Source organism: Stigmatopora argus, chromosome 7 (assembly GCF_051989625.1).
Source record: "Stigmatopora argus isolate UIUO_Sarg chromosome 7, RoL_Sarg_1.0, whole genome shotgun sequence".
Lineage (NCBI taxonomy): Eukaryota > Metazoa > Chordata > Actinopteri > Syngnathiformes > Syngnathidae > Stigmatopora > Stigmatopora argus.
The window spans coordinates 1,748,067-1,761,832 of NC_135393.1; the positions used below are offsets into that span (position 1 = coordinate 1,748,067).

Genomic DNA, 13,766 nt, shown 5'->3' on the forward strand with positions numbered 1-13,766 from the left:
TACGATTAAATCAACATACGAGCTCAGTCCCAGAATGCATTAAGCTCATATCTCAAGGTACCACTGTATACAGACGCTCCCCTAGTTACGAACGAGTTAGGTTCCGAGCGATTGTTCATAAGTTGAATTTGTTCGTAAGTTGCTCAGTGCTATATTTTGTATTATAATTTATGTTTAAGGCCTATGTAAGTATATTGAAGCCTATATAAGTATATTGAAGGTTTATATAAGTGCATTTGTATGTTTAAGGCTTGTATAAGTAACACGCATTGGTTTGTACTGAAAAAACATTTAATACAATGGAGAGAATACATACAGTACTGTATACATACATTAGAGAGAGAGAGAGAGATTTACTAGAAACTGGCCGAAAGAAGCAATCTAATGACGATTGCAGTTTTCTTTTTTTCATCATAAATGATGCGGTAGCACTCTATGGAATCATTCAATTGATTTGCAAACTTTGTGCAACGTTCAATATTTGGGTCCTGCTGCTCGATCTTTGTTTATAAATGGTACTGACGGTCGAACGATTCAACGCTCACCACTTTCTCACGCGCATCAAGCTTCGTTATTATTGCCACTCATTTCAAATGAAATGGCTTGCCTCTTCCTTGCACCTCCCTCATGCACGAGATATTTTAATGATAAAAATGAAAAAGGTTCTTTGCGCACTGGATATACGTTCACGCACTTCCGCACTGCAACGAATTGGGCAGAAGAAGGTAGATGCTGGGTGAGCTGAGCGCTCACAGCGCCAGGCGTCGGTATTAGCGGCGGAAAGAAGCACTACTCGGAAAAAGGCGCGCAATACAAAATTGAACGTACGAACATTTTTCGACATAAACGCAATTTGCACACATGTTCGTATGTACCGTTGTTCGTAACTCGAATGTTCGTAAGTAGGGGAGCGTCTGTATATACATACACATTAATTGTAAGAGTATAAAATTAAAAAAATAAGATAAATTATTGACCGGGTGTTGGCCACCTGACTGCTGCGTCATAGATCCACTTGATAGAGCTCTAATAACAGAAATAGCATCTGCACCTCAGTCAACATGATCGGACGTCTACCGCCGTCAATGGCAGCTTATTGATAATGTGTTTAATTTGGGACAATAATAGTATAAAAAAGGCAAGTTTGTCTATACCAGGGGTGGTCAAACTTTGACTTGCGGGCCAGAATGGATACTAAATATTGACAGCATTTGGACACGCAATGTAATTTATCAAACCTGGCGATTGAAATATAAGAAAAAAGACACAATTGAAGGTGGAAATTTATTTTCGAATTTACTTTCAACATTAAAAACATATTATTCAACGAAAGAACGCAGTCTTTAAATTGAGATTGATGAGCGGTATTGCAGGGCAAAGGGAAATGACTGAGGTCATTGATTTGTACTATAATTTGGACAACGTCGGCGGGCTGGATTAAAAAGCCTAACGGGCCGTATATGGCCCGCGGGCCGTAGTTTGAAAAAACATGTACACACTCCAATACAAGCGAATCCGGGGGCGGGGCGAGCGAGCGAATCCGGCGACGAATAACATCTACACACACGCCAATAATACGCAGATATTTAGATATTAATGCTCTTACATTGTCAATGCAATTACAAACTCACTTTCTCTCTCTCATGATTATAATTTTGAGAGCGAGAGATTACCTTGATATTTAGATATTAATGCTTTTACATTGTCAATGCAATTACAAACTCACTCTCTCTCTCATGATTATAATTTTGAGAGTGAGAGATTACCTGGTTGATCACTTTCAACAGTAAACTCTCTGTCTCTCTCAAGCGAGCGAACCCAGCGACGACGAAACATCCGCTCGACGAAATGTCCGGCGGCGAATCCGTCGACCAAACGTCCGTTCGACGAACTGTCCATCGACCAAACGTACGTCGACCAAACGTCTTTCGACGAAACGTCCGGTCACGATATACTTCGCAAGGAATGCACATTTACTGTTGCAGGTCACACAAAATTGTGTAGTAGTGGAACCAATCAGCATGTTTGGCATGTTTGTGATACATGCTGTAAGGCAATCTACCCTGATGTATGCATATGAAATAAAAATGTATAGTTTCCCTTAGCTTGGTCATGGTGCTAAATGAGGCTGCATCAACAATGCCTGAAAGCACTACGTATTCACATTGTTATGACTATTGTTGTTTAGGGACCTTGTGCCCTGTGTTTGTACTCAGAAAAACATTATTTTACTGTGCAGGATGAAGAAAAGTCTGTGCGACAACGTAGAAAACTCACCAATGACACCTCAGAAGTCTCTGTTTGCTGACAACAATCTTCAGCAGAAGATTTTGAAGTGGGTCATGAGCCAACAAAGAGCTCCAATCTTCACTTCAGATTTTCTGGAAATCCATTTTTTGTTTTTTATTTTTTTTTCTTGAACTAGTCCTCTAAGTCTAAAATATATTGGTACCACTGAGATAACAGCACGCAGCTTGCTTATTGTGTTCCACAAAATGTGAAGATGATTTTTCAACCCATGGATTCTGAAGGGCCCTCTCACCTCATGAACTCTATTTCTTCAAACCACAAAACTTAATTAACACTTAATTAAACAAGCCCACACTAGAGGACCTTGCACACCACAGCAATATTTATCTGCAAAACGGGTAGTGGGACTCTTCAATGCAGACGTGAGTATAATTATCCATTTTGTATTTGACGTTAAAAAATAGTTTCAGGACACTGAAAGAAAGATAGAAAGCAATGCTGTGACTAGAAACATATTGAGCTCGACCAGTGATGTATCTAAACATAACCATTCACAGATCATTTGATTAAACATAGAACGCCATAGACTCATTTGTAACTGCAAATAAAATTCCCAAACCGTACGATTGACACCTTTGAACACCACACAGCTTTCCCTGTATTTATTGGTCTCACAAAAATAGATCTGTCACACTTTACAGCAACATTCCGATGTTGAACTTATTTGAGTCTATTGAAAAGCAAATTACATAATTATTCGCCAGATTTAATGTTGTAATTGATTGTAATTTTAGCATTTAACTACTGGATGTTAATTCATGTATCTTTGTGTTACCTTAATTTTTTGTGGGGGTTTATTTAAAGAAATAACTAACATTGTGTTGGAATAATGCTTAAAACATTTTAAATCATTATTAGTAATATTTAATTAAAATTGGAAAACATCTTTCAACATAACTGGTTACACTTGCAAGGAGGTACCTTGTGACGTCGTCTTAGTCCACAAGGCATTCTAAATTGCAGTAACTGAATCATTGTATTTAATCGCGACACTCGAAAAACATGTTATGTAATCAGTACAATAACACCCTAGATGGTTAGAAAAACAACTGTGTAAGAATTGCAGAAGTAAGCATAAAAGTTGAACAAGGCACCCAAACAACGGTGTGAGGAAATGCATAATATTTTCATTATAATGTAAACAAAGCATTCTAAAGTAAACCAAGCAGTATTATAATGTAAACAAAGCATCCGTATTTTCAAACAATAATGTGATTATCGCCATCTGCTGCTGGAGTCCCGTCAAAACAGTCCCGTTGTGTTTTGCCGAAAAGCGTCCGAAAACAATGTGTCCTCGAGCGGGGGGCCTTGAGAAGACGATGTGGAGGAAAAAATGTCCATGGTCCCATGAATTGGTTCATAGCCTTATTACTTATTAAAAATGCTTACAACACATATAGAAACATTCCATAATAAACCCAACATTTCCCTCCTTTTATTATATGTTTGTTATTCATTTTATGGCAAATCCAAGATGAGAGGGATATCTCCGTTGGCTGTTTTAATTTTACCCGCTTAGGCCCTACTCGTTCGGCAGGTCTGAAAAGCAAAAAACAAAATCATTTTTGCCCAATTCATCCTCGGAATTACCATGCTCCTGAAATTCACTGCTCCCCTCAGTACGTTTCATCAGCAGAGGATATAATTCATGCAATTTAGAATTTGTAGGGGCAATCGCAGTGGTTATAAGTCGGCTTATCAAGGATTTTAAGCAGGGAATAACACAACACCCACATAATGTCAAAATCGTAGCAAAAATGGCTACGGAAAATGCCACAAATTAGGCCAAATCATTATTAGTATGGCCTTATCCCACAAATCTGTCAAGCGGATAATAATTCTACTCCAGGATGCTTTTTCATCTTGCGGTTTAGGGTCTGCAGGCCATCGTTGGCCCTGGTGTGGGACCCAGTGGGGGACGTGTTGTTGAGTGCAACATTTTCAAACATTGCATACGCCCCCTGCTCCTTCAAGAAGCATTTCAACCGCTGCACGATCCTGGAACGCCATCAGACTAGTGACTGCCAGTTGTTCCTTTATCGCCACATATCCCTGTTCAGTATAATTTCCAAGGTTTTGGACATTGTAATGCAGGTAATTTATCACATTTTTGTTTTGGGGTACTTAAAAGAAAAATAGACTCCCAACCTGCTGTGACCTGATTAGCCAACTTATACTCATCTGGTACGCCCCGGGGGATGCCAATCGCATCAATGTATGTTGGAGCTCCCTCTCTCCATGCCGATCGACGCCGTCGCAAGGGGCCCGCCATCATACCGGATTTCTGTGCAGCCAATTGTATCTCCTCTACTGTAGATGGAAAAACAGACACTGGTAAGAGCAGTGAGACCAAGGCACAAAGTCCTGCTGCATTTCGGCAGGAGTCGTATAATTTGTTTTGACCACTCCACCACCATAGGTCAGGACGTGGTATCAGGGGGTGCAGTCTGTTTTAGGACGTGGGCATACCACGTCACATTTATCGCTCCCAGTGTCGGACCGTGCCCTGTAAGGATTAAGCAGGTAAAATGATTAAAAGCGACATGTGTTGAAAAGTTAGGCTTGTCCTTTGCTGCTCTTGTAACTGGGTAGACATTCCATTTCATACATTTTGGGCTTACATCTTTTGTCATTATCTCCTTTACACAATCAGGGGTAATTTGTGCGGGTACTACTCTTAAGAGAGGTCGGCCCCCTACATGTTATACAGGTTTGATTTATAATAGCTGCATTTTCCATCAACAATAACCAATTATTTCTTACCGCCTCCCGTTTGGGAACTCCCCGTTGCGGAAATGAATTCTCTGGTCATCTCAGATTTTAATTTTACTATGGCGGATCCGGGTGTTTCCATCTCTGACGATTTTCTTACCGTCTCCATAGACATGGTTATTGTTGTTGAGACACAATTGTAGAATTTTGTAAAAAGGGTCTTCTCCACCTGCCCATGGACTTAGGAAAAACGTCAGACAAGGATCCACAAGTTAATTTGTCAGTCTGAATAATGATTTGTAATGCCCCCACCGTATGGGTTAATTTTATCAAAGGCCTGTTTTAGGACTGTTATGTACCCCACATATTCTATAAAATCCATATGTATCCTTTGAAATGGATATGTAGCTTTTGTAGCTTGACATAAGGGGTTATCGCCCGTGTTTTGGCCATATATCTGCATAGAGATTGAATCTATAACCTCCCCCTTTTTTGAGGCATGAAATTTACCATGACTCAAAATGGCAGCCCTCCTAGATCAGTCTTTTGTTTTTGTTTAGTCCCCCAGGTTCCCAAAATTTCCCATTGCAGAAATCAAAAAAATTCATTTGGCCAAATTCTTTTCTTTTTGTTTCTGTCCTACTCTGCCACCGCCGTCCTCCAGGCTTATCAGCGATTTCAGAAATATTCCACCTTGATATTAGAATATTTATATATCTTGGTGGCTAGCCAATAAAAACACAAAAGACAGACACTCATCCACGCTCGCACTCATAATCAAGGAATTTAGAGTGCTCCCCCAATCATCCATAATTTTGTTTTGTTGGAGTAAAACTGGAGTACCCAGAGAAAACCTACGAATTCTTGAGGACACCAGGAATACTCCACACTCCGGAAGGTCTGGATCCACTCCGCATTAGTAGATCCTCGAACCGCAAGGTTGATGCCTGAAGAAACTAGATAATTAATGTATTAGATTCACATGCCAAATATCTAAAAATAGACATTTGTTCAATTGCCACCGCCCCTTACCCCAGTCAGTCAGCATGTGTACTGCCATGCGAGTGGCTGTGATTAACTATCTATTCGCCAATAATGCAATAACGGAAAAGTTGTGACACATTGAAACACACACACACACCCTTTAAGTATTTTAACTGTTTGTAAAAACTTTATCTCCATGTTCTGCATTAAGTTACACCCCCTTTCAACGCTATCGAATTTTGCCCATTCTAGTCAACCCATCAAAGGTTGATATTTTATAATTTGGAGATGTTATTTTCTAAACATAGACATTATTTCATCAGTTGTTTCACAGCATGAAAGGCCCCACCAGAATTTGCTGTAGATATTCCCCTTTATCAAAGCTTGTTATTGCCAATCGTTATCACCGTAACATTTAGGTGTATTAACCCCATAATTGCAATGCAGTAAGTTTTGGCTAAATTCTTAATTTGTATGCCCCTAAAGTAATAGACAGTAACGTCCCAATAGTCATCAATATGACCTATACCAAAGCATATTCCCCCTTCAGGCCAAACAGGGAATGTCTTTTGTGCACTTAAAGACGCTCCATGTTTCTTCTAGGGAAACTATGCCTATCAATTTACCTAATAATTTGGACGAATGCCATGAAATTTCTCATGCCATTTCTGCATTGTTAATTTCATGTCTGATCTCTTTAACAACCAAATAACTCTTAATACCTAAGACATAATTTGCAAATCACCCCATACTATGTTTACTTAAGATAAGAGCTATTTCCTATAGCTCTCTGTTACCACAATAAAAATCTACAATAATTAAATTAGAGAAATCAACCTTTTACTAGGCATTTCCTAATTACAATTTTCAATGTTTAATAAAGGACCCACAAATCGTCACCAATATGCCATAATATTGTAAAATAATTCCATTATTTTTTCTTTAACCAGCCAATGTCCTATATTAAAGTATTTTGAACAATCCAACCATTCAAAAACAGTATTAATATCGTTTTATCCTCCAAAACTAGCTCTCTTCAATTAAGAACCCTTTGAACTTCACAAAACAAAATAATAATAATATTATTCCCAATTCCAAAGCTTTTACCAAATCATTTTTTTCCAAACAGATTTTCTATCACCTCGAAAGACATTTCTTATTAAATCCAAAAAAAAAATCCAAAGACAATCGCGGAACCCTGCCATGTTTAACGGAAACGCGCCCTTAGCCGCTAACTGTGACCTTCACATTCACTGCGACAGCAGCATTCTTATCTTTTGTTGACATTCCTAAGTGCTCTCTTTTTCTTTTTGAGCACAATGCTTCGCCTCCTGTGCACAATTATAACACTTTTTAGAGAAGACTAAATTAATTACTCTCCCGATTTCCAACTATATCACAATATTTTGCCAAGACCCCATAATCACAATATGCTGCAAGCATAGCAAAACCCATTTCTGCCCTCAAGTTTGCTTCAGCACCCCCAAGGCCAATTATTGTAATATTTTGCCTAGACCCCATAATCACAATATGCTGCAAGCATAACTATATCATAGCAAAAGCCATTTCTGCCCTCAAGTTTGCTTCAGCACCCCCAAGGCCAATTATTGTAATGTCTTCACGGAAGGGGTCCCCCAAAAATTTTAGTCGCTTGTGTGGTCCGCGTGCATACTATACTGAATGTCTAACACCGTCAAATCAGCCGCACCAAAACAGAGCGCTTCCCCCGCAGTCGACGTATTATTTGGCAAGTTTAGAGTATGACAAAAACGCAGTTTTGGCAACCCCGCTAAACACTTAATTGGCCGTTTTGCATTTCTTTTTGACTGTTAACCAAAATATTCCCGCTAGCGGGCAGGATAAAATCAAGATAAGCCGCAATAGCCATTTCATTCCCTTAAATTGACAGTACATTTAGGTACTATTAACAAAGTATGTCCAGCAGTTGGAAATAACCATTTTAATTGCCGTTTTAAAACTTTCAGCATCACACAAAAATTCCAATTGAATTCCATTCACAAAGAATGTGATCAAAATCCTCATTCAAATCATTTTGAGCAGGCCTGCCTTGTTTTTAGAGACCTTTTTGTCCAGGCAATCACGCGATATATGCCCCCAATTTTCTACAAACCAGCACATAGCATTTTTGAAAACCCGATTTCTGTTTAACCCCATTTGTTTTTTCCAACCACTTGGCTAACATTCCTATTCTCTCCCGTCAGCCAAGGAGGCCGCGCTATCTTTTATTGTTTCACACAACGGACCCGTTTTATCACCCTTCTTTCCGTGGAACAAGCCGCCTCGCATCTCCCTTCACATATTATATATAGATTACTTCTATGCGTAGTGCGTATTTTATCCTGCAGGTTTTAATATTTCATGCATATTTAAGCTGGCCAGCAAACCCATATTTGTTTATCCATAAATTTAGGTGTTTAACCCTTGTAGCGCTTTGATTTGCAACAAATTTCCAATCTTTACACGGCAGACGCATCTTTGGATCGTCGTCAATATCCGCTTTATTGTTTGCACCACCCATTTTTGGAGTGGATTTGTGTGTAACCCCGTAGTACCTTTTTTTCTTAGGTTTTAACAACTACACACACAACCAAAACAACGTCGACCACACGTTTTATAGACCACACCGTGTCTACCTGCTAGTGACTAGTATCCGCAGGGTTTTAAAAATCGCCATCCCCAGGACGCGAGCCTTACTTCTCAAAATAAGGCCATCGTGTGTGATGCCCTTCGCGCATTTGGAACCCGTCAACAATATGCAGACATCACACACGGAACTCACCAGAAATGTCGATAGATGTTCCCAAGAGGATAGTCGTCAACCGACCAGAATCCTTGCGCTGCTGAGAAATAATCCAGCCTGGAAAAGGGATTCTCGCCGTGCACGGTCACTCCAGTGGGCATGTTTCAGTTTAGAACAAACTTGCAAATATGGAGTTGTTTTCCATGGCTAGCCAGACTTGGGAATTAAACTGTCTTATATCACTCAGAGGGTTTAGAACAGTGGTAGGATCCTTCTCATGATACCAGGCCCCCAGGCCAGAGCTGCAATGCCTGCTTTGAAAATCCACGCTGAAACTCGCAAGTGGAAGCCACTCCCCTGTCTTCTGCTTGCTACTAGGACTCAGCACTGAAAAAAAAGGCGGTTAAAATAAGGGGGTGATCCTACGTCGCGGTTTTTCATTTATCAAGGCCATGTCTGGTCTGCATTAACCGCGATATTCGAGAGATTACTGCAATGTCGAATTTGCAGAACAAAGGAGCAATGGTGTTGATTCAAGTATAGAAAGTAAAATATAAGTGTGAATACATACGTAAATTGAGTGATGATACAAACAATGTACATGATCAGTGTGAAAGCAATGGTGGCTAAAGCACTATCTCATCTCATTTTCTGAACCACTTTATCCTCATTAGGGTTGCAGGGGGTGCTGAAGCCAATCCCAGCTGTCTCCAGGCCAGAGGCGGGGGACACCCTGAATTGGTGGCCAACTGATCGCAGGGCAGCAATGACATAACCAGAATAATTGTTCAAAAGTCTCTCTACCCTCAGCTATTTTCTTTCCAGGTGACAGTAACCAAGTGGTGAGATAAGGAACTATCCAGGGCATAATTTGATAAAGTCATCATTGTGGGAGAATGACACTTAAAAGAATTATGTGACATTTTCTGTCCCTGAAAGCAGCCTTATTCATGTAAATCCTATATATGTAAGAGGTGAATGGCAGTTTTGACAAACAGCACCTGAGCTTCACAGTAATTTGATAGAGAATGATTCATGCAGTGATGAATGACTGTGGCTAACTCGTTTCCACCTTTGACATATTCCTGTTTTAGTTGTTGCACTGACGGTATTTTGTCTTCTATTTAATACAAATTATGTTCAAACTTTATATTCTATAACACACATTGTGATTCAAATGCAATATTTCTTTTTAATACAGTGTGAAAATTCCGTGACCGGATGATTCGCCGAAAGACGTTTTGCCGACGAACGTTTGACAAACGGACAGGTCGCCGAATGGACGTTTCACCGAACGTTCATTCGGCCGAACGAACGTTTGGCCGAACGGACGTTTGGCCGAACGGAGGTTTCGGCGAAACGGCATTCGCGCGCTCACCCCGCGACCGGATCGTGTGTGTACAGTTTTTCAACCTCGGCCCGCGGGCCATATACGGCCCGTTAGGATTTTTAATCCGGCCCGCCGCCGGCGTTGTCCAAATTTTAGTAAAAATCAATGATTCATTTCCCTTTGCCGCTCATCACTCTCAATGTATTAGTCTACCGTCAATGGCAGCCCGGGAATAAGCACTCTTGGGCGGGCATGGCTGCCCGGGAATAAGCACTCTTGGGCGGGCAGATGTAGCAGAACCGAGCCGTAAAATGACAGCAATCGGTTCAAATCCATCCTAAAACAGCATTTAATGATTAAATACAAATACTGGAGCTCTTTGGACACTAGAACCGAGCCCAGGAAAGTGAATTCCTCGGTAAAATGTCGCGATGATGTCCCGATGGAGGCAAAAAACGTCCATATACGTCCATTGGCCAAATGGCTCAAAATGCTCTCAAATTCGGTCAAATCCAGCCGAAAACAGCGTTTAATGATTAAATACAAATACTGGAGCTCTTTGGACACTAGAACCGAGCCCAGGGAAGTGAATTCCTTGGTAAAATGTCGCGATGATGTCGCGATGGAGGCAAAAAACATCCATATACGTCCATTCGCCAAACGGCTCAAAATGCTCTCAAATTCGGCCGTTCGGCCGAATGAACGTTCGGCGAAACGTCCATTCGGCGACCTGTCAGTCTGTCAAACGTCCGTCGGCGAAACGTCTTTTGGCGAATCATCCGAGTACCGAAAATTCACATATAAAATTATTGCTAGCCATTTTCCTTACAAATGGTGATTTATTCTGATTGATGCCTTCGCATGTATGGATAGCTCGTATTGGAGATGGTGGTTTGTAGTACTATGTAGTAGTACTACTTCAATAGCTTGTATTTTCTCACTAAAACTCTTCATTTTGAATGTATTCAAGGCTTCTGGCAATTTTTATGATTGATATGATGAAAATTTAAAAAAGCCCTACCCTACCTCATGAACATTTCAGTCATTGTATGAATTAGCCGGTTTTCTTCTTCAAAATAACATTTTAATTTCTGCTTTGATCGATTATTTTCATATGGAACTTTGGCAAAGACTATGTTTTTATAACAAATATCTAGAATAAATTAAATTTAGGTAAAACAGGGTTTTTGTATTTGAAGCTAAGATCTGACTGTCCTAGGTAGAATTTGCATATTAAATCCGTGACCGGACGTTTCGTCGACAGACACTTGGTCGACGGACACTTTGTCCCTGGACGTTTCGTCGAACGGACAGTTCGTCGAACGGACAATTCGTCGCCGGATTCGCTCGCTCTCAAAATGTTGTGGTCTAAGAATGTACTTTAAAAAGAGGTTTAATATTAAAGCAGGGGTGGGCAATTAATTTCACAAAGGGAATTAACCTGTGGCTATTATCTTACATATTTACATGTACAGTGGTACCTCGTCATACGACCGCTCGTCATACAAAATGCTCGTCTTACGGGGTAAATTTCGATCGAATAATTCGCCCGTTATGCGGTCAAAATTTCGTGATGCGACCAAGCCAGGTCTTTTTTGCATATCTTTCGTGTATAACAATATTTACGAGCACGGAACTAATTAATTCAGACGAGTTTCTCATACGACCAGGAAACGCACAACGCGCATGCAAAAAGAGGGCTTTCTGGGTAATGAAGTATACTCCTGCACACATTACCCATAGGCAATGGCAACCTTTCTCAGAATAAAACTTCATTACCCACAATCACTACGTGGGAAGCTCAGCTATGTCATTTCCTGTTATTCTTTCTTAGGAAAGGTCCCGCCATCGTTCCTTAAAGACTATTTCTCGTTGGCAAGTGGTCGTGCGTTATCCTATTGTGAGGACATTTGTGTGCATCATTTTGGGAATATTTTGAAGGCAATACAACAGCAAACAGTCCATCGATAGCGAATGTGAGGGCGGAGGCGTGGCAAACCGCCAACCCGAAAAACGAAGGTAACAAAAGATTACAACAAAATTAGAATTCAGTTTTGTGTAAAGTTACATTAAACGTATGTTTGAGTGTCTGTATATATTAATCCAAGTTAATTAAAAAAAAAATTGTTCCGTTTACGAGTGCGTTGTCGTGGGAAAAAAGAGGAACCCCCGCCCACGCCCCCAAACGTCTCTGTCTCCCGTCGGCGAAATCTGCCCAATTTTAGTTAGATTAAACACATTTTATTACTATTAAACCACTAGTTATGTGTTACTTTGTTAATAGATGGCGAATTAGAAGAAATAAAAAAAAATTCCAATCCAATATCCTGTTTTTGGTGTTTTTTCAGAGGGCTGGAACGAATTACCGTAATTACTCGAATATAACACGCATATTTTTGCTATATAATTAATTCCAATAGTTGGGGGTGCGTGTTATAATCAATAACTAAAATAAATTACAAATTTTCGATCGAAAAAAGCATTGTCAAACTCACTTTGACGCACGGACATTGTGCAATTTCCAACTTTGAATTCAAAATACACGCATATTAAAGATCGTCAAGCCTCACAAACATCACAATCCTGCATTAATAAGCTGGAAAGTAGAATACTACATTGTAGTGTAGTACGTACTTGTATTTAGAAATATGTCCAGCGGAGGGCAGTACATTCCCTTGTTACATGTGATAGTCTTTTCCATTGTGCATATCTTCAAATCATTTATTTATTCAATTTGTATGTTCCTTTTCTTGTTTGAGAATGACAATAGATATTTGAATTAAAACATGGTATTGTCAATTGAAATGTAGTCAATGTTCAAGGAAGTCTAAAAGGTATTGCAACATAACATGTCTACATGATATGTTTGTCCACTCTGTGTATCATCTATTGCCCTAAAATTCAAACGCATAACTCCAACTGCACGACACTCGACACGCTCGTACCTGAAGATTTCTCTATCCGGTTTTGAACAAAACAATCGTGAAACGAAGAAAAAAAGGTAAGATTTCTGATTTTCGTCAGCGGGAAATTTTAGGTGCGCACTATATTAGAGTACTGCGTTTTTCCAGATTTTTTTGGCCCAAAATTACCTGCGTGTTATTTTCGAGTGCGCGTTATATTCGAGTAATTACGGTAATTTGTTTTCCATTCATTTCAATGGAAAACCTCCGCTCGAGTTGCGAGAATCTCGTCATACGAGCTCAGTTCCGGAACGGATTAAGCTCGTATCTCGAGGTACCACTGTATATGTTCATTACCGTAATTACTCGAATATAACGCGCACTCGAAAATAACACGACATTATAATCCTGCTTGGTTTACTTAAGAATGCTTTGTTTACCTTATAATGAAAATATTATGCAATTCTTCACTCCATTGTTTTGGGGTTGTCACACCATTTCATTTTCAGACTGTTGTTTTTCTAAACCAGAAGGTGTTATTGTACTGATTACATGAACATGTTTTTCGAATGTCGCGATTAAATACAATGATTCAGTTACTAGAATTTAGAATGCACTGGGGACTAAGACGGCGTCACATGGCATTTTCCTTGCAAGTTGTAGGCAGAGTTTGTTGAAAGATGTTTTTCCTTTTTTAATTAAATATTACTAATAATGATTTAAAAGGTTTGAATCATTATTCCAACATTTGGTCCTTCGAGTAGCC

The 13,766-nt window shown here is 39.7% G+C and overlaps 2 protein-coding genes across 11 annotated transcripts in view; one reads left to right on the forward strand and one right to left on the reverse strand.

Moving 5' to 3' along the window:
• The window catches only part of pnpla6 (patatin-like phospholipase domain containing 6), a 118,977-nt gene extending 107,076 nt beyond the window's left edge, over positions 1-11,901 (forward strand). For all 10 annotated transcript variants that reach the window (XM_077604359.1, XM_077604352.1, XM_077604351.1 and 7 more), the window contains one exon: positions 2,240-11,901. In XM_077604359.1, the coding sequence (XP_077460485.1) occupies positions 2,240-2,308 (69 nt within the window). In that variant the 3' untranslated portion in view covers positions 2,309-11,901. The remainder of the gene's footprint in view (positions 1-2,239) is intronic.
• Positions 1-13,766, reverse strand: part of LOC144076967 (uncharacterized) — a 49,268-nt gene that overhangs the window by 11,307 nt on the left and 24,195 nt on the right. The gene's annotated exons all lie outside the window — the stretch shown is intronic.